The sequence below is a fragment of the Meles meles genome, chromosome 5, assembly GCF_922984935.1.
Source record: "Meles meles chromosome 5, mMelMel3.1 paternal haplotype, whole genome shotgun sequence".
Lineage (NCBI taxonomy): Eukaryota > Metazoa > Chordata > Mammalia > Carnivora > Mustelidae > Meles > Meles meles.
The window spans coordinates 151828187-151855925 of record NC_060070.1 but is presented as its reverse complement, the minus strand read 5'-3'; the positions used below and the strand labels follow the sequence as shown (position 1 = coordinate 151855925).

Sequence of the window (27739 nt, the reverse complement as noted above, 5' to 3'; positions counted from 1 at the left end):
TACCTCGTTGGATTCTTTCCCCTCCGCGCTCACTGTGTATTCCGGGCCTGAGCGCCAGGGGGCGGCACCCGTGTCCGGCTGGGGACCTCGAACCCTGCTGCAGCAGGTGGATGTCCCAGCGCCGAGTGCGGGCCCTGCCCCATTTCAGAGCACACGGTGCGACCTCACGTTAGAGGCGCTAGCATGGCCGGAACTAATAGAAGGGGAGTGTCCGACCTGACCCGAGTCCACTAAAACTTCAGGCCAGTCTCCCAAGGAAAAGCAGCTCGCTGAGGTACCCAACTCCAGACGCCACGGTAAGGTCAGTCTCCGAGGAGACTTACAGGCGCCAGGCAGAGAAAAACACGCCGTAGTCGGCAGGATTCGAACCTGCGCGGGGAGACCCCAATGGATTTCTAGTCCATCGCCTTAACCACTCGGCCACGACTACACAGCGATGGGGTGGCTACTTAAGTCCCTCCTAGAAACTGCAGTCGCCGCCGGAGCAGCAGGCAGGGCGATCGTGGCAGCCAGCGCAGGACGGCGTCGTCTGCGGACTGTAGGGGAACCCTCTGGTGAGGGCCGGCGGGTGGGACGACGGTCCCCTTCCGCAGCGGGGGACCGCGGCCCTGCAGCGGGGTCCTCCCAGCGGCGGCTGCGCGGACTCCCGAGGCCCCCGCGCCGGACCACCCGGCCGCCATTCTGCGCCGCAGCCGCGCTGCTGGACGCTTCCCGGGGAGGCCAGGGCGCTGCTGCCCAGGGTCCCGGGGTCCCGGGATCCTGGCTTCCCGGGCAGAGGGCAGGCCCGCGGCGGGGCTCGCACAGCGGAGCCGCTCAGGAGCCGAACTTGTCCACACTTGGTGCGTCCTCCGCCCACCACCTGGAGGAAGACCCCAGTCTGACTTGGGGCCCAGGCAGCCGCTCCGCAGGCGAGCCCGTTGTCTTTTCCCCCGTCCGGGGTTCCGATCCCCCAGTCCTGGGCTGCGGGTGACGGCGTTCCCCGGAGCCCTGCGCGTGAGCCTCGGTTTTGTCTGCCGCTCGGTGTGCGGTGCCAGTTTGAGAGAAGGCAAACGATGGCGAGTGGAGAAAGCACGTGGCTTATAGGGAGGGGAGGACAGACGGGAAAGGCATTAATGGGACAGTCGGTTCCGAAGGGATAGACGTGAGCTAGTTATTATCCATAATTTATACATATCGCATACTCTTTATTGGGTGTACACATACACATATTATGCATTTTTCATGAATTTTCATCCCTTTCTGTTCTGTACTTGGCACCCTGAGCTGATTAAATGAGTTAATTAAGGTCAAGTATTCAGGGCTTGGTATCCAGTAAAAACTCAGTAAACCTTGGTTTTTATTAACTAAATTTTGCCTTCTATGTATATAGTGTTTTTTATTGGTCGTGTGGCACTTGATAGCTGATCAGTTACTATTTTACCTCTATATTCGGAGCTTCTGTATTGGCTTCCTGTGGTTGCTTACATTTCATGTGCAGACCCAGTCACTACAACTAATATAAAGGTATACACGTGCATTTTTCTTATCCTCAATATATATTGAAAGCCTCATTAGTATAAGGTATGGCTAAAAAATTTCCAGATCATCAAATATTGCTTGTCTTTTGCTAAACAGTTGTTTCCTCAATTTCTTTTTAAAAATTATTTTTTAACTTTTATTTTTACTACAGACAGCAAGGAGAAATCAGGCTGCACCTTCTACACTTTGCTTGGCAACTTCATCACTAAACACTCAAGTTCATTTTTTATAAATTCTGTATCCCACCCAACTATAGAGTACAATTCAGCCATGTTTCTTTCACTTGCAACAACAGTCACTTTTCTTCCAGTTTCTAGTTACATGTCCGTCATTTCCTTCTGAAAACTTACCACAGCATCTTTAACAATCATGTTTTTTAACATACTTTAAAAAATGTTTTAGGTTTATAGATAAATTGAGCAGAAAGTATACAGTTCCCATTCATTCTGACTTTCCCCCTTCCCCCACCACTTTTCCCTATTAACATCTTGCATTAGTGTGGTACTTCTGTTACAATTGATGAGCCAATGTTGATAAATTATTAACTGAGGACCCCTAGTTTACATTAGGGATTCACTCCGTGTCTTGTACATTCTATGGGTTTGGACAAATCTATAATGATGTATATCCAACATTACATTATCATGCAGAAATAGTTTCACTGCCCTAAAAACCCCTTTGTTCTGTCTGTTCATCCCCTACTCCCCCCACCCCCACCTTGCAACCATTGATCTTTGCTGTCTCCATAGTTTTGCCTTTTCCAGACTGTTATATGGCTGGAATCATACATAGCCTTTCAAATTCTTTCACTCAGCAATATGCATTTAATGTTCTCTAGGGTGTTTTGGTAGCTCAATAGTTTATTTCTTTTCATTGCAGAATAATATTCCATTTCCAGATGTACCATTGTTTATCCATTCACCTATTGAAGGACATTTTGGAAATCAGGTTTTTGTATGGACATAAGTTTTCAGCTCATTTGGGTAAATACCAAGGAGTGAGATTGTTAGATCATATTGTAAGAGTATGTTTAGTTGTATGAGAAACTGCGAACTGTCTTCCAAAGTACTCCCACCAGTAATGAATGAGAGATGAATTCTTAAACTTGGGAAATTGTTCATGCCTTTACTTGGGATACTAGTGTTATAGAAGTAAAAGTGAGAGTTTGGGACCAAATTACTAAATTCAAGTCCCAGCTTCCCCATATAGTGGCTATGTGATCATGGGCAAGCCATTCAATTTATTTGTGCCTCAGCTTCCTTTATTGTAAAGCAGGAATAATAATACAGAAATAACTTTATTAGGTTGTTTTAGGAATTAAAAAAAAAAGTTGAAAGGTAAAAAGCACTTGGAACAGTGCCTGGCATAGAGAATGTTAAATCATAGCTGATTTCCTATGGTCGCTTTCCTGATGGCTGGTTATCTCTGTGCGGGCTGTCCTTTGTATCTCTTTTCTTTTCGTCTTCATTCATCTTTTTCTTTTGGATCATGGAAGAGCTTTAAAAGGATATTCTATACATAATGGACTCACTTTTCACAGCATCAATTCAGTTCTTCTCCAGTATGACTTTAATTATGGTGCTTCATTTTAAATATGCTCCTTATACATTTTTATCCTTTTTCATCTAGAATGTCTTTTTAGTATTTTGTTTTGTTTTCTCCAGCTCGTTCTCACATCTTTTTATCCTCTTTCATTCAGGCCATGTCTTCTTGCAGCCTACTGAGAATACCAGCTTGTCCCCTGAAATTTTCTAGTGCCTACCTTAGGTCTTTTCTGAAATCTGCTCTCAAATACTTCTAGTTTATTGTCCCCTTTCCTTTGACTGTGAATGTTTTTCATATACTCAGTGTTAGCATTTCCGAATTTAGTGTTGGAATGACTTGATCTTCCGCCCTCTACCCAAAAGCTGGGGACGCACAGCACAGTGAAGTGCGTGCCCCAACCACACACGTAAAGTATCAAAACCTACCGACTTCTATTGGGTTCTTTTTTGCCAGGAACATACTGACAGACCAGCGTCGGACTCCACTGGCAGCCGGCTGACGCAGGCAAAAACAGTGCACTGCTGTGGGGCTGTAGAGCAAAACACAGTAACACCACCTCCCGGTTTCCTTTAGCATTAAAAAAAAAAAAAAAAAAAAAAAAAAAAGTGGGTCGTGACCCATTTGAGAGCGCTGAAAGCAACAGGATGGGTCATGACCAGAATTCTTTAAAAGGAATAGAGCCCTAAATAGAATGCAGGACAAGTAATGAGGCAAGTAATGCACCGAGAAGTACCTGTTCGTGTTTTAAAACTATATGCGTGTGTAAATGCATATTTACACTCTGTTCGGTCACACAAACTTCGGTCACACACACAAACTTGAAAGTCCCCGGTCCTGCTACTCCCACCTGCGACGTTGAGAAGCCAGTGACTGGAGGGGAGAGCTCTTGCCCGGTCCAATAGGAAACCGTACACGTTGGCTTTGGCCTCTGGGAAATGGAGTTCTGTGTCCTGGAGCATTCTGGGAATCGTAGTTCTGTGAGTCCTCCCGTCCCGGTGGAAAGCCTGCGACGTGCGGGGGCGGGGTTCTCTTCGAGCGACCGGAAGTGGCCGTTGAAGCCGGCAGTGGGCGTGAAAAGAGGTTGGCGTTGGGGAAGTGCTGCCTCCTCGGCTCCCTCCGCTAGGTCTGGTGATTGTCCCGGCGCTTCCGGACGCGGGATCCGATTGTGTGGATCGCCCTAGAGGGAGGGAAGCCCAGGTATCACCATGGCAACCGCCAGCCTTGCAGCCGCGTGACGTCACCCTTCTCACTGGGCTGGAAGCGGCCTCTGCGGGAGGGAGCTGGGGAGTCCTCGAAGGGGGCGCCCCTCGCCTCCTTCTGTGCGGGGCGGTTCCGCCCTGATCCCTTGGAGGGCTTTGTTCTTTTGTTCCGGTCTTGGAGGAAGGACTGGAGCGGGCCCCGCCCTGCTCGTCCGCCTTCCAGCTTTTCCACCCCGCAACAGGTGTGTCTTCCTGTCCCCGCGCCGGGGTGGGAGCCCGCAAGTGTGCGTGGAGGTGACGGGCCGGGTCTGGGGGCGCCTCGGCCGGATTCGAGGGTCCGCACCAAGGCTCTCCTTGCCTCTGGAGCTGAACCTGCGTGCTCGAGCTCCGCTCTCTTTTTGTTCAGCGGGAGTGACTGTTCGGTGGCTCTCGGCGGGCACTTCTCTTTTCCAGGGATCTCTCAGCCGCCGTGCAAAACTCCGAAGTATGATTGTGACGCATGCAGCTGACCCCGGGCTGTGTCTTTTAGGGCCGCCAGTCGCAGCGTGTGCAAGGGCTCCTCTGAGCCCCAGACTGAGGCCCCAGCTGGAAGGACGTTGCTCGGGAAACCCGGTGTGCACGTTCCAGAGGAGCGGAATGAGCTGCTGAGATGGAAGGTAGTGGGGACCACAGGGGGAGAGCGGGGTGACGGACGCAGAAGAGCACATGCCTGACAGCTGGCAGAGGTGGGAGGAGGGAGCCTCCTCGCAAGGATAGAGAAACACTGAATTACATTAAGGTGTGAGATTCTTACTTAGGTTTATATGAGACTTAGAGGAATAGTTAATTCTCCCTGGCTTCGGGATGAGGAATGAAAAGGAGCGATGATTCAGAATGTCTGTGATCCTCGCATGACTTTTATTTTATTTCTTAAATATTAGAATGATAATCTTGTAGTCCGAAAAAGTCTTGGTAATCAACCCTTCAGTACAAGAATAAAAGTAACCCTAACAGGTGGCCGTTTGTTAAGCCTATGCCTGAAGTGTGGCGTTAAACTCTCTATTTTGGGTATAGACTGTTCCCTTGGTAGCTCTTTTTCTTTTTCCTTTTTTTTTTTTTTTTTTAAAGTTCATTATGTTAGGCAGAAGTGCCTTTCCCCTTAACTTCTATGCTGGATCTTAGTTCTTAGTCTCCAAAAGCAAGAAGAGACTGTTCTCTCTCACATTACTGCCCTTCAGAATGTGAATTCAGCTGTTATAACTCCTACTCAGATTCTTTTCCTTTGTAAGCAAAACAGTCACAGTTCCTCTCACGGATCTTAGTTATCTATCTGGACCTCTTGTCTCAAGACTCCCAACTGAGCACGTGCTTCTTAAAATGCACTGCCTAAAATGAAACATAGCTCTTTAGACATGTTTATAAGTTCTATACACATTTAGTACCTGCAAGTACTTTTTCCGGTTTGGATTATATTTTTGCTGTTTAGCATCAGATTATGTTTGCTTTGGAAACAGTCAGATTATGCAGTAAGCTCTGTACTAACCCACTGCACATACACTACAGTGAACTAGATTTCTGCCTGCCTTGTGCAAGAGAAATGCGTTTTTATCTCTAATAGCACGGTTTACATATATGATTGTTCAGTTTTTTTGTCCAAGTTTTCCAGCTTGTCACAATACTTATGAATCTTCACTTACTCAGTGTTTGAACTGTCCTTTCCAGCTTCGTGTCACTGGCGTATTTAATGAGTGTTCCTTCTATTTCTTCCTTCTTGTCCTGGAACAGGTCAGTGTTAGGACAGAGCCCTGTGACGTGTCACTATAGACTTTCCTCTGCATTGTCACTGTTTTTACATCCTGTAGGTATCAGTATGCACTCAAGTTTGGTTTAACCTATTATCATACAGTTGTTCTTGTTTGTTTGTTAGTTTAATATCATTAGAAATCTTAACATTATTTATTTACATAGGTTTGAGCCATACCTTGTATTAATCCTCTATTCTTTTATTGCAAGAGTGCAGAGAATCTTCCTTACAACTGCAAGTGTATTTAAAATTATCTCAAAAAGTTTAATTGTGAAAATCAACTCTTTCATTATATTAGCGGTAAGCAATTATAAATTAGAATAAAAATAACAATTCTACTTACAATAGCCATCAAAAATATGAAACAGGAATATAATTAGCATGTGTAAAGATATGTACACTGAAACTACAAAACATTGCTGAGAGAAATTTTTCCAGCTATACTGAATATAGCTGTTGTGTAAGCGTTGTGTAAGTTTAAGTTTTCCAGTGCGGTGACTTGATACACTTGTGCGTTGGGAAGTGAACACCACAGTGAGTTTAGTTACCCCATCTTTCACCGCACATTCTTGCTTTCTGAGTGTGTGCATGGTGAGAACCTTTAAAATTGACTCTTTCAGCGGGTTTCAGCTATATAATATGGTGTTGGTAACCACAGTTACCGTGCTGTACAGAGATCCCTGGAACTCATTTATCTTACAGCCGGGAGCTCGTGCCCTTTGACCAGCATCTCCCATTTCCCCCACCCCTCGACCCCTGGAAACTCTTTCTCAGCTTTTTTAGATTCCACGCATAAGAGAGATCATGCAGTATTTGTCTTTCGTTGTCTCATTTCACTTAGCACAGTGTCCTCACGGTCCATCCATGTTGTTGCAAATGGCAGGATCTCCTTCCTTTTTTTATGACTGTACAGTATTTCAGTGTGTGTGTGTGTGTGTGTGTGTGTGTACGTACACCTATCATCCCAGCTGATCGAAATGTAAATTGATATGACCTCTTTGGAAAACAGTACAGATGTTCCTCAAGAAATTAAAAATAGGGGGCGCCTGGGTGGCCCAGTTGGTTAAGCGGCGGCCTTCGGCTTAGGTCGTGATCTCAGGGTCCTGGGATTGAGCTCCATACCGGGCTCCTGCTCTGCGGCTCCTCCTGCTTGTGCTCTCCCTCTGTCAAATACATAAAATTTTAAAAAGATTAAAAATAGAACTACCATATGATCCAGCAACCCCACTTCTGGGTACATACCCAAAGAAAATAAAGTCTCCTCGGAGAAGTACCTGCACCCCTATATTTATTGCATTACTAATCACAACAGCCAAGACACAAGAACAACCTGTGTTTCCATCAGCAGACGAACGGATAAAGAATATGTGATCTATACATTTCTGTAGTGGCTGTATCAATTTACATTCCCATTAATAGCTCACAAAGGTTCTTTTTCTCCACATCCTCACCAATACTTGTTATCTTTTGTCTTTTCCCTCGAACGCATACTGACAGATGGGAGGTGGTATCTCATTGTGGTTCTGATTTGCATTTCCCTGATGCTGGTTGATGTCAAGCACCTTTTTATGTACCTGCTGGCCATCCATGTCTCCTCTTTGGAAAAAGGTTTATTCAGGTCCTCTGCCCATTTTTAAGTTGGATTATTTCTTTTTATGCTATTGAGTTGTATGAGTTCCTTATACATGTTTCATACTAACCCATATCAGATACATGGTTTGCAAATATTTTCTCCCATACCATAGGTTGCTTTTCATTTTGTTGATTATTTCCTTTGCTGTACAGATTTTTCTTTCAAGTTTGCTTTATCTTTGCTCGTGTTGCTTCTGCTTTTGATTGAAAAGGTTGCCAAGACCAACGGCAAGGAGCTTTCCCCCTGTAAGTTTTCTTCCAGGAGTTTTAGGATTTTAGGTTTTAAGTCTGTAATCTATTTCAAGTAACTTTTCATGACTGGTGTACAGTAGGGGTTCATTTTCATTATTCTGCATGTGATTATCTCATTTTCTTACCACCATTTTTTGAAGACCGTTCTTCCTCCATTCTTCCCCCATTGAGTGTTCTTGGCTCTCCTGTCCAGTATGAATGGGCCAAATATGCTGCTGTGCTGAGTTTGAGAAGTACTGGTATTAATTCTTGCACTGTTAGATTGAGTTCACTGGTGAAACTGTCTCATACTAGGCTTGTTTGTTGCGGGGGGTTTGATTACTGGTTCAATCTCCTTACTCCTTATTTTTCTGTTCAGATGTTCTGTTTCTTCATGATTCCGTTTTATTAGGCTATATGATTCTAAGAGTTTATTTTTTATAGGTTATCCAGTCTGGTGGCATAGTAGTTTTGTCTGATCCTTTGTATTTCTGGAGTATCAGTTGTAATGTCTCCTCTTTCATTTCTGATTTTATTTAAGTCTTTTTTTTTCTTAGTTTAGCTGAAAGTTTTTCTATTTTGTGTGCCTTTTCAAAAAACCAACTCTTAGGTTCATTGATCTTTTTAATTATTTTTCTGGTCTTTATTTCATTTACTTCTGCCCTCATCTTTATTTCCTTTTTTCTACTAACTTGCGGGCTTAGTTTGTTCTTTTTCTGGTTCCTTGAGGTTTAATGCCGGTTGTGTATTTGAGATCTTTTTTCTAAATGCAGACATTTAGCACCTCTCAGAGCTGCTTTTTTTTGCTACATCCCATAGGTTTTAATATTTTGTTTCCATTTTCATTTGTTTCAAAATATCTTTTTTGATTTCCCTTTTGAGTTCTTCTTTGACCCTTTTGGTTGGCCCGAGTGTGCTGGTTAGTGTCTACATATTTGTGGCTTTTCCAGTTTTTGATCTCTGGTTTCATTCTAATATTGTTGGAATAGACAGTGGGTATGACTTTAGTCTTCTTAAATTTGCTAAGACTTGTTTTGTGATCTATCCTGGAGAATGCTTCTGTGTCCTTGAGAAGGATGTGTATTCTGGTGGTGTTGGGTAGAATGTTCTGTAGATGTCTGGTAGGTCCAATTGGTTTAAGATAGGTTCAAGTCCAATTTCCTTGTTAATTTTGTCTGGATGATCTATTCGTTGCTGGAAGTGGGTACCGAAGTCTTGTCTATTTCTCTGTTAGTATTTGCTGAACAGATTTAGGAGCTTTGAGGTTAGGCACATGCCTATTTATAATTATTATATTCTCTGGGTGAATTGACTATCGTTACATAATGACCCTTTTTGTGTCTTTACAGCTTGTGGCTTTTAAGTCTGTTTTATTTGATGCATGCATAACTAGCTCTGTTCTCTTTTGCTCTCCGTTTGGGTGGAATATCTTTTTCCATCCATTTACTTTGAGCCTAGTGTGCCCTTAAAACTGAGGGAGTCTTTTCTAAGGCAGCATATAGTTGGGTCTTATTTTCTTTATCCATTCAGCCACTCTGTTCCTTTAATTGGAGAATTTAGTACATTTATGTTTAATTATTAGTAAGTAAGGACATACTGATGCCTTATTCGTCATTTTCTGGCTGCTTTCTGCTTCCCCGGTTCCTTTCTTCCTCTTTTGCTGTCTTCCTTTGTGAACTGATCACTTTCCAGAGAGGTATGCTTTGATTTCCTTTTCTTTATCTTTTGTGTGTCTACTATAGGTTTTGCTTTGTGGTTATCCTGGGGCTTACAGAAAACATCTTACAGGTAAAACAGTCTGTTTCAGGCTGATTACTAACCTAACTTCAGTTGCATACAAAAAACTTTCCTTTTTACTGCTCCTCCCATTTTAACGTCTTTGATGTCACAACTTACATCTTTCAATTTTTAACATTCTTGTCCTTTAACACTTACATAAAGAATTACTGTTGAACACACAACCGTATTTCAGTATTAGAGTGTTTTGAATTTGACTGTGCACTTATTTCTACCATTGTGCTCTATAATTTCATGTTTTTATTAATCAGCATCCTCTCATTTCATATTGGAAGATGCCTTTCGGCATTTCTTGTAAAGCAGATCTAGTGCTGATAACTCCTTCAGCTTTTGTTGCACAGGAATATCTTTCTCCATTTCTGAAGCACAGCTTTGCTGGGTAAAGTATTTTTGGTTGGTAGTTTTTTCCTTTCAGCACGTTGAATATATTATCCCACTCTGTCCTGGCTGCACAGTCTTTTGCTGAGCACTCTGCCAGTAGCCTTACAGGGCTTCCCCTTAAATGTGAGAGATTTTTTTTTCCCTCTTCCTGCTTTTATAATTTTGTCTTTGTTTGAGATAGTTTTATCATAATGTTTTATTTATTTTTAAAAAGATTTTATTTATTTGACAGACACAGTGAGAGAGGGAACACAAGCAGGGGGAGTGGGAGAGGGAGAAGCAGGCTTCCCGCGGAGCAAGGAGCCCAACACAGGGCGCGATCCCAGGACCCTGGGATCATGACCTGAGCCGGAGGCAGATGCTTAAGGCTGAGCCACCCAGGTGCTCTCATAATGTGTTTTATTTTATTTTATTATTTAATTATTATTTAAATTTTTAAAGATTTACTTATTTATTTGTCAGAGAGAGAGAGAGTGCGCACGAGCAAGGGAAACTGCAGGCAGAGAGAGAAGCAGGCTCCCTGCTAAGTAGGGAGCCCAGTGTGCGGCCCAGTCCCAGGACTCCAGGATCATGACCTGAGCCGAAGGCCGACGCTTAACCAACTGTGCAACCTGGGCGCCCCATCATAATGTGTTTTAGAGAAGATATTTTTCAGTGGAAATTATTTGGAGACCTGTGAGCTTCATGAACTTGGAGGTCCTAGTTTCTGCCAAGATTTGGGAAATTCTTAGCTATTACTTCTTTAGATAAGCTTTCTGTCTCTTTTTCCCTTTATTCTTCTGGGACTCCAGTAACGTGTGGATTATTTCTTTTAATGGTATCCTACTGTTTACGTAGGAGTTCTTCATGCTTTTTCTCCTGCATTCTCCGCTGAGTGGACAATTTCAAACTAACCTCACGGGTTCTTTTCTGTGTGTGGTCCAGTTAGCAGTGGGTGTCTTCATTGCATTTTTCATTTCATTGTGTTCTTTGGCTCTAGAATTTGTTTTGTTTTGCTTTTTTGTTTATGATTTATATCTATTAAACTTCCAACTTTGTGTATGGTTTTCTTAATTTCATTTAAATGTTTTCCTGTGTTTTCTTAGAGCTCACTAAGCATCTTTAAAACAACTATTTTGCATTTTTTTTTTTATCGTGTAAGTCCTAAAGCTCCCTTTCTTTAGCATTAGTTATAGGAAAATTACTCTGTTCCCTTCATGTTTCTTGAAGTCTGGTGTGATATCTTCGCATTCAAAGAGGCAGTCCCCTCTTCCTGTCACTGGCTTCGGGAGAAAAATACCTTCTGTCAGCCCTGTTAGGGATTCTGAGGTGTTCTCAGACCTTCTATGGATCCGTTTCGCCCACTCTTCTTGTTTCCTCTTGCGGAGGCTTTCTTAAAATGGTATGCCTTCTCTCCGTCCTGCAGTGCTAGGCCGGGTGCAGACAAACTCGCATTTGCTCTCCTCTGGTACCGAATGCTCAGGCTTTAGTGCTTTTTTCCCAATCCTGCAGAGTCAGGCTGGCCTGTGTGTGCACCCTAGCGGTCTCCCCAAGTCTTGCCCTCACTGCCATTGGGGATGTATGTACCCGGGGGGTCCACCATGGGGGTGTGTGTGTGTGTGCAGGTGCACAGGCAGAGCACCGGGGGGGTGCCCGTAGGCTGGCGGGGCGGATCTTCAGCATCCCCAGTGGCCCTGTGGCAGGCTTCCTGGGGGTCCACGAAGTGGCTCGTAGGATCTGTGGTCCTTTGTTACCCTCCAAGACACAGACTGCCGTTCCCTCAGCTGCTCCCTGCCCTCCAGTCACTCGGGACACTTCAGTGTTCTGGATGGATGAGAGGGAGGTGGGTCTTTCTGGCTGCAAACCGCACAGCTAGGGAAGCCGAGGGCTCCCCCACGCTCTTTCCCCTGGGGCAGGAATGATGGGCCAAGAAGATCTCTGGGCCCGGGGTGTGACACAGACCAAACGAAACCGCCTCTTACATCTTCAGTGCATCCAGTCCTGGGTGTTTGGGTTTTTTTTTGTTCTTTTCTTACTGTTTTGTTTTGTTGTTGTTGTTGTTTTGCTTCCATCATGTGTTGAAACTTCCCTGTTGGACTCTTGGACTTCCACAGAGACACTGTCTTCCATGGGTGATGGTCTAATCCGTGTTTGGATCCACCCATCCATCTTTGCAGGAAAGATGATGGAAAACTCTCACTATGCCACCTTGTCACTCCTCCTCAATGTGTGCCTGTTACGTCTTTTATAAATGTCAATCAGCCAAAATTTTTTTTTTTTTTTTTTCAGACAAAATGGTTTTAAGTCCTTGCTTTTTTTTTTTTCTTCTTGGGATTTTTCACAGTTGTATAGTTTTCATGTGTCTCTGTCCCTTATAGTCATAATATTTATAACGTTTACCGAGCATCTGTTGTTGCCATGTACTGGAACCAACATAGTTGGTCTCCGCAGGTCTCGCTGTTGTCGGTTCTGTTGGTTTCTGTTACTTGAATTCAAAAGCATCTTCCCTGAGACATTTGTCTTGATTCTGTTTTCCTAAAGTCTAGGTTACATATCTGTACATGCACAACATTTCCTTCTGCTAAACACTCTAAAATCACACCTTTTTTTTTCTCAAGATGTCTATTACAAATCAATTTTCCCTTAGCGGTCAAATGTAAGTCAAGAAAAATACATAGTTCCTTTTAGTGCTTCCTCTGCTTTCTGAGAATTGGTCTTTCCTGTGAGCCATTACTCTGAATAGACCTCTCCAGGAGCATAGTTTATTTCTGTTTTTGGATATGTGAGTTACATACATTAAGTGCACAACTCTCAAGTTCATTGCCGGATTAATTTAGGTGTCATACACCTGTGGAATCACCACCCACAGTAAAATGTAGGATGTTTCTGATGCCTCAAGTTTCTCTTGTGCTCCTGCCCAGTTACTGCTATCCCTCCAGGCGGGGTGACCACTGTTCTAACTTCCGTCTCTGTTGCGTGAATGCAGTTATCCAGTTACGTCGTCTTCCACGTCTGCTCAGCAGTGTAGGGTACACGCGTGTTCCTGAGGACATCAGTAGCTCAGTCTTTTATGTGGTTGAATAACATTCTGGTGTGTGAAAGTGTTGTGGTTTGCTTATCCATTCACCTGTTGAAAGACATTTGGGTGGTTTCCAGTTTGGGGACATTTTGAACGAACTTGCTCTGAACAATCTTGTACAAGTCTCAGCGGTCACGAGTCCTGGCACACGAGTGGAATTGCTGAGTTCAAAACAAGCGTCTGTTTAACTTGGGTTTCTAACTGCCCCACGGTTTTCCTCTGTGGTTGGTACCTTTCCTGCCCCAGCAATGCGCCGAAGTCCCCGTTGCTCTGTACGCTTGCCAGCAGTCAGTACTGTGATGTCAGTTTAATCTTCAGAACTTCCGGTGGGTAAGCAGTACAAGTAATCGTGCCACTGCGATATGTAATTGATGCTAACAGCAGCACTTTAAAGGGCCTGTGAAGACTTTTGGGAAGTGATCATGTTGTTTGTTCAGATGTTCATAGCAGAGAAGGCAGCAGAAATACTTGGCTTTACTTAATAAGGAACAGACTGAGCTGAAGGCTACCGTACGTGTCCAGGGACAGAAGTGTGAACGTTGACACCTTATGCCGAGGCTACCGAGGAGGGTTCCAGTCGTTCTTTGTGTTTTTGGATTCAGAGAAGTAAAGGAAACCGCATAGTTCTTGCTGTTTTCACATGGGAAGATATCTGGATTTAACAGATTGCTGGGAACAGCTAATCCGGACAGGATTCATTGTGGTTCCTTCTTCTCCAGATCTGTCCTCTTCGGGGTCTGCCCTTCTCCAACGCGAACAGACTCTCCTCGCGTCAGCCAGTTTCCAGGTAAGTGGGAATTCCCGAAAGGCAGTTTAGTCCTCAGAGTAGACTGTGTGTTTCCCGCCAGGGGGTTTGTCCATTTAAAAACCAACACCCGGGGGCGCCTGGGTGGCTCAGTGGATTGAGCCGCTGCCTTCGGCTCAGGTCGTGATCTCGGGGTCCTGGGATTGAGCCCCGCATCGGGCTCTCTGCTCTGCAGGGAGACTGCTTCCTCCTCTCTCTCTGCCTGCCTCTCTGCCTACTTGTGATCTCTCTCTCTGTCTAATAAATAAATAAAAATAAAAAAACAAAAAAAAATGTTTAAAAACCAACACCGGGAATTCGCTCTGGGCTCCCAGCTGCCCAGTGACGCCCGACCTCTGCCTCTCCAGCCTCACTCACACACTTACCTAAGCTCCTGCTTAGCGTCTGGTCATGCTCCAACTGTGACAGAGCAAAGACGTACAAAACTGAATCCTTTACTGGCATAGACCAGACAGATGACTGCTAAAACCAGAACAGGTGAATATCAACAAAGCTAGGCGAGTACCACGGAAAACAGAGAATGCAGGTATGTGCGGTCTGGAGGGCTCAGAGTTTCGAGGGGTATGGGATTGGCAGTGCCTCTCACGGGATGGCGGCCGTTTGGATACTTAGACAAGTAATGTGGGGGGATGGGGCGGATTTTAGCTTGGACAAGATGTTGAGCAAAGGTTCACAATTAACACGTGTTAAACAGGAATCAGAAAACTTGTGAGAGCCGGTTTATTTTTGGCAGAGGGTAAACAAATGATTAAATAAGTCAGACTATGGCAGGCCTCAGATGTCTGGATGAGAAGTCGAAGGCTTTCTTCTGTAGGCCATTTGTGAACCACTAAAAGTTTCTGAGGAAGAAAGGGACAGGATACTGTTTTAGGAAAAACCAGGAACTGATTGAGAAGTCATACAAAAGAGGTAACCCTCGTTCCACCAGGTATAATTCATCTCAAGGCCTCGCTTAATCAGCCTCCTTTTTCTTAGACTTTCCCCCTACCTCCTTCCCACAATGTAATCAAAGAAATGATCCCAGTTCTTCCCACTTTCAGCTACATACGTCTGGTGTCACTTTTTTATTGAGGCATAATGTGATCATAAGCTACACGTATTTAAAGTGTGGCTCGGTAAGTTGTGACATACCTATGCACCCATGAAACTGTCACCACAATCAAGACAGTGGATGTATCCAGTCAGAGAACACACTCTGTGTGACTGGAGTCTCTCTGCATGTGAGACGTCTGTTGCTGTGACTTGGTCTCCTTGGGTAAGTGAGCAGTGAGCCCTTGAACAGAATGTATGTTTTGCCGTTGCTGGGTAGAGGATCCTGAATGGATTAGCTTCCTTTTACCAGCTTAATGACTGACAACACACTGACTCGACAGTTACAGAGGTCTGGCTGTGGGGCACAATCTGTCCCCTCACCTTCCAGCTTCTAGAGGTGGCCTGGGTCCTTTGGCTTGTGTCCTGTTCCTCCGTCCTCGGAGCGACTGGTGTGGCATCCTTAAACCTCAATTCTTCATGACTCCTGCTCTCTGTGACCTTATAAGGCCTCTTGGGACACTGGGCCCCGCCTGTCATCTGGGATAATTTGCCCATTTTAAAGTCCCCAACACCATCCCACCTGCAGTGCCTCTTGTTTTCGATAATTTCGTAGTTTGGAGGATACGGACGTGGCCATCTGTGGGGGGCCGGGGTCAGGTCACGTCGGTGGAATGTTGTTCAAATGCTTTACATCCTTGTTGATTTATCAACTGTTGCGACGGGGGCACTGAAATTCGGGGCTGTCGTTAGGGAGATGGGTGCATTTCTCCCTGCAGTTCTCTGGTTTTCCTGCGTGGATGTGAAGCTGCTCCCAGGCGCATCAGCATTCGGGATGATTAAGTCCTCTTCATCGTTTTCATTGAGAAATGAACTTTCTGTTGTTGGCCTTGAAGCTCGCTTCGCTGTTTGATCAGTGTCAATGCCGCATGTCCTTTCCCATCCTTGTGTTTCAGTTTGTGTCTTTATGTTTACTTACAGGTAACGTGCAGTTCATTGAGTTTTGCTTATTTCAGTCCAATCTGGCAATCTGCCTTTTAATTGGGGTGTTTATTTACTTACATATTTTTAAAAAGATTTTATTTGACAGGGATAGAGAGCAGGACAGGGAGGAGAGGGAGCAGGTTCCCCACTGAGCAGGCACCCCCATGCGGGGCTCGATGCCAGGACCCTGGGATCGTGACCCAAGCCTAAGGCAGACACTCAGCCGACTGAGCCACCCAGGCGCCCTCAGTGTGATTATTGATGTGATTATCATCCAGTTGTTTTTTTTTTCTGTTCATACACTGCCTTTGTTCCCTTTTCCTTTCCTTTGGAAACTGAATATTGCTTAGGATTCCAGTTTCTTTTCTTCACTAGGTTACTAGCTATAAACCTTTTATAATTTTACTTTTTAAAGATTTATTTATTTGAGAGAGTGAGCAAGCACCAGGGGGGTTGCTGGGGGAGAAGCAGACTCCCTGCTGAGCAGGGGCCTGAGGCGGGACTCGATCCTGTGCTGGGATCTTGACCTGAGCGGAAGGCAGACATTTAACCAGCTCAGCCACCCAGGTGGCCCCTCCCTTTTTTAGTTGTTGCTTAAGGTACACGTGTTTATCTCCACTCACTTTCCAGTGATATTCCCGCTGAACAGAAGAACGTTCCGTAGTGTTCCTCCACTTCTCTCTCCTCCCGGTCTTTAATGCAATTTGTGGCACATGCTTTCCTTGTACACATGCTGTAGACCCCACAATATTTATTTCTGTTTAAGCAATTATCTTTCAAAGGGGTGTAGACAGTAAGAAAGGAATTTCTGGTGTTTTTCATCTTTATGATGTATATCAATGACTGACAGTTTGGGGGTATTTTGGCCCCTGGGACGTTCGGAAATGGGAGGAGACATTTTGGTTGTTACAGCTTGGCTGGGACTTCCGGCCCTAGAGGGTTGATGCCCGCCATGCTGCCCCCACGATGATTTAAAAGAATGATTTGGGGATGCCTGGGTGGCTCAGTGGGTTAAAGCCTCTGCCTTCGGCTCAGGTCATGGTCTCAGGGTCTTGGGATTGAGCCCCGCATCGGGCTCTCTGCTCAGTGGGGAGCCTGCTTCCCCCCCACCCACCCCCGCCAGCCTATAATCTCTAATAAAAAAAAAAATGATTTGGTCCAAAACATCAGTAACAACGAGGTTGAGAAACGTCGGTGCTAGATCCTCATTCTCATCTGGCATTGTTTTTCCTTCTGCACCGTGGCGGGGGGGGTTTCTTCGCAAGGTTTCTCACAGTGCCCTCCGCTGATCAAGAACTCTTTCAAAGTTTGTCCAAAGAAGGCTTCATTTTGCCATTGTTTTAAAGTTCTAATTGGACCGTTTTTCTTCTTTCTAGTATATAATGTTCCATCTTCTTGTTTGCATTGCTTCCAGCAAAAAAGTCACTGTCGTGTTTTATCTTTGTTCCTTCACATTTATGTGTCTTTTTTCATCGGATGCTCGTAGGACCTCCGCTGACACTGGTTTGAGCTCGTTATTAAGGTGTGTCCGAGCATTGATTTTCTCTGGATCTCGTGTGCCTGTGGTTTCTCGAGTTTCTTGGGCCTGTGAACTTGCAAGTTCAGCCAACAATGAGCTGTTGTTTCTTGAGACGGTTCTCTGCTCCTCTCCCCTCCTGTTTTCACGGACTCTGGGTGCACGCGTTGGGCCCCCTGAAGTCACCCAAAGCTCCCGAGGCCATCTTTTTATAAACTGTTTTCTCCTGTTTCACTTTTGATATTTTCTATTTTGTTGTCTTTGAATTTATTTTTCCTTCTTCAATGCCTGCACTGCCGGGGAGACTGTTCGGCGTGCTTTTCATCTCCCGACGTTCTCACTTTCAGCTCTAGATGTTCCATTAAGGTCTTTTTAAAAAAAGTCTTCCGTGACTCTGTTAACTTTTTGGACATCTAGAATACAGTCCTAATAATTTGTAATGTTCTCCTCTCTTAATTTTAGCATCTGTGTTAGTTCTGGGTTGGCTTTAATGGATTAATCTTTTTCCTCATTAAGGATGTATGTTCCTGCTTCCCGGCAGGCGTGATAATCTCTGATTGGATGGCAGACACTGTAAGTTGTACTTTATTAGGTTCTGCATACTTCTGTGTTCCTATAAAATATTCTTAAGCCTCATTCTGCGGTTAAATTACTCAAAACAGTGTGTTTCTTTCACATCCGGCTTCTAAGACACATCTGGCGACGCAGACGGTGTACAGTGTAGGGTCGCCTGGTACTTCGAGTGTTTTACCCAGCATCTATGAACCGTATAATTTTCCTGTTTGACTGATGGGAACAGAAACTCTATTTCTGCCCTTTTTGAGCACCGGTGCTGCTCCCTCGAATCCTGGGTGATTCCTCCCCTGCCGCGGGGGTCTCACCACACCAGTGCCCTAATGGGTACTCAAGAGGGAACCTCCACAGCTCTCGTTGCTTCTCTCCTGGTGCAGCTTTCCCCTGCAGGGCTCTGTCCTGAGACCTCAGTGCCCGGATGTCCCCCGAGACTCCACATCCTCTCTCTGTTCCGGGAGGCTGTTGGGCAGACCTCCCTTCCCTCCTCCTCCACACACCCCCCCTCCCGCCCCGGTCTACACCTGGTTCTTAGGGATCGCTGGTCTTTGTTGTAGGAGAGTTCACCGCTTGGAAACTTGTTTCCTGTGTTTTTTCTGGAATTTTTTGGTTATTTCATGGCGGATCCAATCTGGTTAGTCTCATTTTGACCATAGCTTGATCCTTTTATGTTGTTGTCTTTGAATTTATTAAACTTTATTATAAACCATAAGCTTTATTAGGGTGGATCTAGCCCAGCCTCACTCCGGGACTTTCTCAGGGGCCCCAGGACCACCCCGTAATCCAGTGACTTGCTAGAAGCACTCACCCAACACCGGGCCATGACTTAGGGCCAAAAACGATTACAGCAAAGGATACAAAACAGGATCAGAAGGAAAAAGGTCCTTGCACATGGAAGCCAGAGAAATCAGGTGCAGGCTTCTGGGTCCTCCCTCTGTGAGCCCGGCGCACAGGGCCTGTTTCTGGCTGTGAGCCACAGAGATGTGCAAATGGCTCTCACTAGGGGATCCTGGGAGGCCAGAGTTCTTGGAAGGAGGCCACCCTTGGGCACACACCCCTGTTGGAGCTCTTGGTGCCAAGGGGCTTTCAGGCTCAGTTCATGGTTTCCCTTCTCTCGGGGTCACTGTTCTGTCCTGCCTGCTGTTCAGATACAGAAATGTTTCTTCCAGATCCATCGCTGTGGACACCGGCAGACCTAGTCCACGTGCTCTCTTGTGGTTACAAACAGAAATGTCACGAGCTGACTTAGCCATTTTAAAACAAAATTCACTCACCCAGTTTCAGATACTAAAGAATAAGTAGGACGTCCTGGGACCGCCTCCAGCTCCCAGCACACGCTCCCTCCGGTAACACCCGCTGCTGTCTTCTTTCAGAGCTTCCTCTCTCGTTTACATACGAACCTTCGTAGTCATAAACATACACAGGATCACGCGGCGCAGACTGTTCTCAGTATCACGCGTATTTCCTAATCCGTGCACAGAGACAGACTTCATTTTTAAAATGGCCGCTAAAATCTTTAAAAAAGGGCAGGGGGGCGCCTCTGCCTTAGGCTCAGGTCATGATCTCAGGGTCCTGGGATCTTCTGCTCAGCAGGGAGCCTGCTTCCCCTTCTCTCTCTGCCTGCCTCTCTGCGTACTTGTAATCTCTGTCTGTCAAATAAATAAAATCTTTAAAAAAAAAAATAAAATGGCCACATAAGGCGCTTTAGTATGGACGTGCCGTATGTCCCACGTCCTCCCACCGCGCTCCTGCAGCGGACACTCATGTTTGCTTTTCATCCTCCGGAGCGTGGCAAGGGTGCTTGCGCGTGTCTTTGCCCTCTGAGGGCTTCTGGACACTAAATTCCCGCAAGCGACAGAACGGGACTGGATGATGTGTGCATCTGAAGTCTGGGTGGATCCTGTCACGTTGCCCCCGGGTAGACTGACTCAGGGCCTGGTCCACGGGTGGGTGGCCCAGCCGGCCTCTCTGGGCCCGTGGTGGTCGCCGACTGGAGCACATTCTCCTGCTTCTGTGGCATCGTCATGGGTGCACTGCTTGTTTACGTTGTTGGCTTGTGGGTTCATCTCTTTTGCTACTTACGGAACTTCAGAATATTGCCTTTTGTTTCTAGTTTTAGAAGTTTTACATTTTTATGTGGTTATATCTGTCGATCTCTGAGGATTTTTTGCTTTCTGTATTTCAAGCTTTTAAACCCTTTTATCCTATTTTTGCTTTTTCTTTAAAATCCTCCAACAGAAATTTTTGTGTGCACCGTGAAGAGACTCACCTTTTTTTTTTCTCAAATAGACAGTCATTTGTTATGATACTATTTAGTGACTAATTCAGCTTATTTTAGCTAATTTGAAAGTTGCTTAATCCTCTTCAGTTCTTAGAACCCTGGGTCTGTTTCACTGAGTCTTAGTCCATACCAGGCCACTGTTTCATTTTCTCTCTTGCTATACCTACTTTAGTATATATACATATATACATATGCATATGGTAGGGCAAGTCTCCTCCCCAAATTCTTTCACAACTATTTTTGGTTCTTCTTAGACACTGGAGGTAGGTAGGACGTCTTACTGTTGTTAGTAGGAACACTGTAATAGTTCATGTACTTAGAACACAGAGATGATGGTGGCCAGCGTGGCCGACACTGACCTAGCCCAGGGGTATGCCGGATCCTAAATGAAGAACTTCCTGTTGAACATTCCGTATTCATTTCTCACAGTAACCCTATGAATGAGGTACTGTTTTTGTATTCATTTCACAAAGAGGAAACATCAAAGCCATTTCTCAGCCCAGTAGCCGTCCTGCCTGCCTTCTGTCCGCCTTCTGTCCGTACCGCAAACTCCACCCCTTTCCCAGGTGGCAGCTTTATGGCTAAGGAGAAATCTGTTTGGTATTTCAGGAGTGCGTGACCTTCAAGGATGTGACAGTGGATTTTACCCAGGAGGAATGGAAACAGCTGGATCCTGTCCAGAGAGATCTGTTCAGGGATGTGACGCTGGAGAACTACACGCACCTGGTCGCCATAGGTGAGGGCCGTCCCCGGGCTGCTGGTCCGGGGCGTGCAGCAGGAGGGGTCTCTCGGGCTTCGGTGAGTTTTGGCCTTTAATCAAGTTAAGGAACCTAAGATTCCTAAATTCTGAAAGTCTGTGAAAAGGTGTCTCCTCTCCTAGCAAGTAGAAGTACAAACGAGTTCATTTTTCTGAGTCCCCATTGGTTCCCATGGTTTACCACGTCTGGGGATCTGTCACGTCGAGGCTTTATGTGCTCTTGTCCCATGCAGCGCTTTCCTCCTGTAATCAGGCACCTTTTCCCCCCATGAGCAGGACTCCAAGTTTCCAAACCCGACGTGATTTCCCAGCTAGAGCAAGGGACGGAGCCATGGACCGTGGAGCCTGGTGTCCCGGGAGGTGCTTTCGCAGGTGAGTCACGGGCACCTGCTGGACGGGTGTCACGGGCTCTGCCCATTAGCCCGGCGAGAGGGTTTTCTGTCCAAAATGCAGACGGACTTGCTTCTCTTTAGCATCTCCTGTGGAGAGAGGAGAACCCATCTGGACTCTCAGGGCTTTGTCAGAACACTAACCGTCTCAACACAGACTCTGTCTGCATACTCCCCTCAGAGGCGGTTTCCTTCCTGCTCTTTTCCGAAGGCAGCCCCTTGACCTGCACTCTGGATTCCACCTTTCCCCACCTCCTTTGGGACCCTGGTCTCTTAATTCAGCCCTTACCATGTGTTCTAGCCTGCAGGCTCGATGACGAGGACCTCCCGACAGAAACGGTGCCCGACACCCACATGCTTTTACTCTTCATCCTTTCAGCCACCATCTGGTCCACCTCCTGGCTTTCCCAACCACTCTCTCCCGAAAGTGAGCTCCATTCCCGCAGTCTCATTTATCACTTGTTCCTTAAGCTTCTGACTCTGTCCTTGAAATAGTCAGAATAGTTTTCCTGTAAACCATGAATTCCCAAACTGCACAGAGAGGCACTTCAGTGATCTGAGCTTGAAAAAATACATGGATCGGTCACGCTAGGTGAGGGACAGAGCTCCAGCGTCAGTGAGGGGGCAGTATGGGCTCATTCTGTGGGGAGAAAAGAAAGCACTCCATGTTCAAATTGGAGAAGTGCTGGGTCATCAGAGTTTTAGCAGGTTTCTTACTGAAAGGCCACTCAGATTTCTTAAATACGTAACAGGCCCGATGAACTTCCAACAGGGCTGCATGTAGAATGCAACCTTCTTCCTCCCCCGCCCTCCCAACCAGGAAGGCTTTTCACACTGCGCCCTTTAAAATCTTCCTCTTAGAAGATGGTTTCATAGAACACAGTTTAGAAAAGTGACTTTAGAAAAATTAAGAGCTTTATTAAGCCACGCTTAACTTTTGAAAAGTCATTTTATTACAAATGAAAGTTTTAAAAAACCCCAACTTGAGCAAATAGAAAGCAATTTAAAAATACTTAACTGTGTACCAAAAAATTCTAGACCTTTCACAAAACGCTTCAGTCATCACCAGAGAGAGATATTTAGGTAAAAATCACACTAGACACCTCATGTTGTGTGGATAACATGGATGGTCCCGGTGATCCAGTCGGTAGGCAAGAGACAGCTGCTTGAAATCTTTGGCCCTGTTCCTTGGCTGACTTCTGGTTACTGGAACGGGACCCCACGATGGCGGTCCTGGTAAGCCAGCCGCTGGCCTGCGCTCCGCAGCATTCTGAGCGGACGTCACTGCTGGCTTGGCTGCTTCTATCTCTGGAAGAAGAATGCACAGCTTTACAGACACGTACGGGTACCTGGAAGTTGTAAGCGTCCCTAAAGGGAGTGGCTGCTGGTCCCAGGCCTTATCCGCATTCTTCTCCTTACCCTCTTCATGCCATCCTCTCTGGGCACGTAGAGACCCGGCGCCTGCAGAATCCTGACACGCATCCTACGTCATGGTTCTACCTTGGTCTCCTCCTGCGGCCTGGCTGTGAGCCCCCCGACAGCTGCCCCACGGGCAGGGCTGTGGCAGTACTGGGGCCGAGGCCCACGGCTTTGCAGCAGTAAAGTGAGAATTCCTCTTTGCCCTAGGAATGGTGGTGGTCAGTCTGGCCTTCTGGAATGCTCTGTAATCCTTCATTCTAAGACAGGAGGGCATGGCTAACGTCGGTCACGTGCTTATTGCTTTCAGCGGCAACTCTAGCCACAGCTGGACGCCCTTTTCCCCTTTCACAGCCTCAGACCCGTGTTCTCCGTATTCCTCACTGTGAACTACTCGCAGAAGGTATTTTTCATGGCCCGCTGCTGTACAAATCGGTCTTTCTTGGGGTCGTTCTGCTAGTGGAAACATACCCATTCCTTGCACTGCACAACTGGCCATTCCCCCGAACTCTGCAGGTCTGTGCTGAAGGGGTCTGGCTGTTTCGGGTCGGCCTGGGCTTCAGATGCCCTGCCTGTAGCCAGGGCACCCAGAGTGGAGGGGGTGGGGGGCTGTCCTGTGTCTCTGCCTCACAGCACACCCTTGCAGTGATGATGGTGGTGACTGTGGTCCCCTCCTGTCACCAGTGGAACCGAAGAAACGTGTTATTACACAGCTTCGTTCCCGTGCTGACTGCCAGCACGGATTCCCCTGCTGCTTCAGTTGTCCTCTCCCTGGGCCTGAGTGACATTCCGCCTCCTGCTTATGTCTGTCTGTCTGTCGTTGGTGTGCGGAAAAACTGCTCTCATTAGTCCGTTTTTAGTCCGTGCGTTACCCTATCTTCAAGGGACTTTGCCTGCTCTGTTCTTTTCTCACAGACTTTCCTGTTGCTTTTCCTGTTCTTTTGGTGCTGTTCGTGCTAATCCTCCGTGTATCTGAACATCTTGATGGTTCTACTTCTGGCATTTTCCACCCCCACAAACACTATAGTCTGGTCCCTTGGTTCTCTTCCTAATTTTCTGACTGCCTAGAGTTGAACTTGTCTTCCTCCCTCGAAGTAAGTCCTCTGTCTGCGCCGCTCCCATTCCCCACACAGATGCAGCCGTTGGCTCAGGTTCGTGGCTGACGGCAGGGCCTAGCGGGCCGCGTCTTCCCCAGTTGTCCTCCCTTGAAATCTTCCTTCACAGACTTTTGTTTGCTGCTCGTTGGCAATCAGTCCCAGCTCAGACTTGCTTTAGTCTGATGGGGTCTCCTCTCAGCCATTTCTCATCTCTTGTTTACTGTTACCTTCCTGGTTCTTCGGAATTACCTATGAAACTGAGTGTGAGACATTCCCTTGCCACTTTCATATTTTATTTATCATTATCCTTTGCTCTTTCCAGCTTTCCCCCTAATGGCTATACCGGGACATCCTTCAGATTTCCTAAGGGCTTCAGTTTTAGCTTCATGAGGTCCCTCCCACAACAGCAATGATTTTTCCCCTTCGATGTAGAGAATATAGACATTTTCTTTCTCTTTCAGACTGTGAGACAAGACCAGAAAAGAGCAGATCAGCCCCAGAGCCAAACATCTCTGAAGAGCCGCAATCTCAGGAGGCAGTTGTGGAGAAGCAGCGAAGGGATGATCCCGGTAGTTCTAACTATTTGGAGAGTTGGGAGGATGAAAGCACTGTAGGGAAGCACCAGGCAAGCCAACAGACGCCGGCAGGAGAACGGAAAGTCACTGAAAAGACAATACCTGCCTGGGAGAGAGGCTCTGTGACAAACGACTTTGCAAAAAGCAGCAATGTGAGATCAAACCTTGTAACACGAGAAAAAGTGCCAGAAGAGACCTCGACCAAAACGAGTGCCAAACAGAATGCAAACCCAGTTAAGAAAGAGAAATCATGTAAGTGCAACGAATGCGGGAAAGCTTTTAGTTACTGTTCGGCTCTTATTCGCCATCAGAGAACACATACAGGCGAAAAGCCCTACAAATGTAACGAATGTGAGAAAGCCTTCAGCCGGAGTGAGAACCTTATAAACCACCAAAGGATTCACACTGGAGATAAACCATATAAATGCGATCAGTGCGGAAAAGGCTTCATTGAGGGTCCGTCTCTTACTCAACATCAGAGAATTCACACTGGAGAGAAACCCTATAAATGTGACGAATGTGGGAAAGCCTTTAGTCAGAGGACCCATCTGGTGCAGCACCAGAGAATTCACACCGGCGAGAAACCATACACTTGCAATGAGTGCGGAAAAGCCTTCAGCCAGAGGGGCCACTTCATGGAACATCAGAAAATTCACACCGGAGAGAAACCCTTTAAGTGTGACGAATGTGACAAAACCTTTACCCGGAGCACACACCTTACTCAGCACCAGAAGATCCACACGGGCGAGAAAACCTACAAATGCAACGAGTGCGGGAAGGCCTTCAACGGGCCGTCGACGTTCATCCGCCACCACATGATCCACACCGGGGAGAAGCCGTACGAGTGCAACGAGTGCGGGAAGGCCTTCAGCCAGCACTCGAACCTCACGCAGCACCAGAAGACGCACACCGGGGAGAAGCCGTACGACTGCGCCGAGTGCGGGAAATCCTTCAGCTACTGGTCGTCCCTGGCGCAGCACCTGAAGATCCACACGGGGGAGAAGCCGTACAAGTGCGCCGAGTGCGGCAAGGCCTTCAGCTACTGCTCGTCGCTCACGCAGCACCGGCGGATCCACACCCGGGAGAAGCCGTTCGCGTGCGGCGAGTGCGGGAAGGCCTTCAGCTACCTGTCCAACCTCAACCAGCACCAGAAGACCCACACGCAGGAGAAGGCGTACGAGTGCAAGGAGTGCGGCAAGGCCTTCATCCGCAGCTCGTCGCTGGCCAAGCACGAGCGGATCCACACCGGCGAGAAGCCCTACCAGTGCCACGAGTGCGGCAAGACCTTCAGCTACGGCTCGTCGCTCATCCAGCACCGGAAGATCCACACGGGCGAGCGGCCGTACAAGTGCGGCGAGTGCGGGCGCGCCTTCAACCAGAACATCCACCTGACGCAGCACCAGCGCATCCACACGGGCGCCAAGCCCTACGCGTGCGCCGCGTGCGGCAAGGCCTTCCGCCACTGCTCGTCGCTGGCGCAGCACCAGAAGACGCACGCGGAGGAGAAGGCCCACCAGTGCGGCCAGTGCGACAAGGCCTTCAGCCAGAGCTCCCACCTGGCGCAGCACCGGCGCGTCCACGCGGCCGAGAAGCCCCACCAGTGCGGCGAGCACGACAAGGCCTTCGGCCGCGGCGCGCACCCGACCGAGCACCAGACCGCGCACGCGGCCCAGAAGCCCTGCGACGGTCGCGAGTGCCGCAAGGCCCTCAGCCAGCGCCCGCGCGCGCGCTCCGGGGACAGACCTTTCGGCTGCGGCGACTGCGGGAAAGCCTTCCGGTACCGCTCGGCCCTCAGCAAGCACCAGAGGCTGCACCCGGGCATCTGACGCGAGCCGGTCCGCTCGGTCCCCGGCCGCATCCCCAAGGAGCGGAGCGACGGGAGAAATGGCGCGGGCCCGGCGGCCTCTCCTCCGTGTGCTGGGGCGTGGAGAGGACATGGGCTGGGGCGACCGGCGGTGACGTCCGGCAGCTCGGGGACACTGCAGAATGGCACCATTTGACGCTTCCGTTTGCTCTGTGAATGAGGGAGTTGGATAGAGGGTTTCAGGGGCTGTTCGGAGTTTTCTATCCCAATTTTGTATGTTCACAATCTCTTCGTGATTAGGATTACTCTGCGGCAGCGCTGGGCTATGTCGCCTCTAGAGTGTGTCTGTCTCTGCATGTTTGGCTAATAGAAAGCATTTGTGCTTCAGAAGCTAGACGGGGACCTGTGAGGCTCCTGTTCTCATGCGTTACGTTGATTAAGTAACTGGTTCCTAATAAAAAGAATTATAAAGCATTCTTAAGTAATTCAGAGTGGATACTGGCTCACCTCGGGGTGAGGATTAAACCTTCCCATTCCGATTTCTTGGAGTATGTCTTAGCATCTTGGGAGTCGGTCACGACCACAGAGACCATCTGCAGCTAAACCAGCGCTACTTACCTCACTGAACAGTGGACTCACTGCAGGGCCTTTAGGAAATTCTGCTGCCAAGGCCCCACCCTTGGAGAGGGGCCTTGGGAGGGACCAGGATTCGGTGTCTTTGCACACTCCTAATGTGCAGCCCAGAAAGAACTGGAGCAGATCCCCCACTCCTGCGGTCGGTAGCCTCCTGTGGGCCCTCCCAGAAGCCGCCCGTCGTTTGCACACATAATTTCGACTGCCACCTTGTTTTCTAAGTTGGGTTCTCACATGCTCTGGGAGGTAAGGTTAATTTATTTCCTCACCAGAGTGCAGAAATTAAACAGCTGCATGAAGGTCATTTTATCGGCTTTTCCTTGGCGCCAGATGCCAACGGCAGATGGCAGGGCTAGTGACATCCGCGGCCACCTGAGGCAAACCTGGTCGGGATCACATGCAAGCCGAGCTCCAGGGCAATACTGGAAGAGACAGGCCCGTTTGATTTCCTCCAGATCTAGTCTGATTACCGGGCAGCTCTCTTCAGGGCAACTGAGGATTTTCCAGCCTGGCCTTGAGAATGGAGAGCTCTGAGAAGAGAGGTTAGCACAGAAAAGCTCTAGACTCTTCTACCGGCGAGGTTTGGGGGCACTGCAGATTTTCACAAGTGGAAAAAAAAAAAAATCAATGCAGTCTTTATATAAATGCCAATGACCTACCCCGGAATCCTGTCCCCTCCTTAAGTGGAGGTGCCTGACAGTGAAAAACTGATCGAATTCAAGAAATAAAGTAACCATTT

At 47.2% G+C, this 27739-nt stretch overlaps 1 protein-coding gene and 1 non-coding gene across 5 annotated transcripts; one reads left to right on the top strand and one right to left on the bottom strand.

The window, feature by feature from the left end:
- The first annotated feature begins 120 nt into the window (after positions 1-120).
- Positions 121-26843, top strand: ZNF184 (zinc finger protein 184). 4 transcript variants are annotated; one of them, XM_046006236.1, is made up of 6 exons: positions 121-296; positions 4792-4918; positions 13864-13931; positions 20939-21065; positions 21363-21458; positions 24450-26843. In XM_046006236.1, exons 2-6 carry the CDS (start codon positions 4912-4914, stop codon positions 26387-26389), a joined length of 2238 nt encoding a protein of 745 aa, XP_045862192.1. In that variant the 5' UTR covers positions 121-296; positions 4792-4911; the 3' UTR covers positions 26390-26843. The 4 variants fall into 4 exon arrangements, with proteins under 4 accessions (XP_045862192.1, XP_045862193.1, XP_045862190.1 ...); XM_046006237.1 differs by having other exon boundaries at positions 121-301; XM_046006234.1 differs by lacking the exon at positions 121-296 and adding an exon at positions 4129-4260.
- Positions 349-430, bottom strand: TRNAS-AGA. The gene has a single exon. It is a non-coding gene; the product is annotated as a tRNA-Ser (tRNA).
- Positions 26844-27739: the final 896 nt, after the last annotated feature.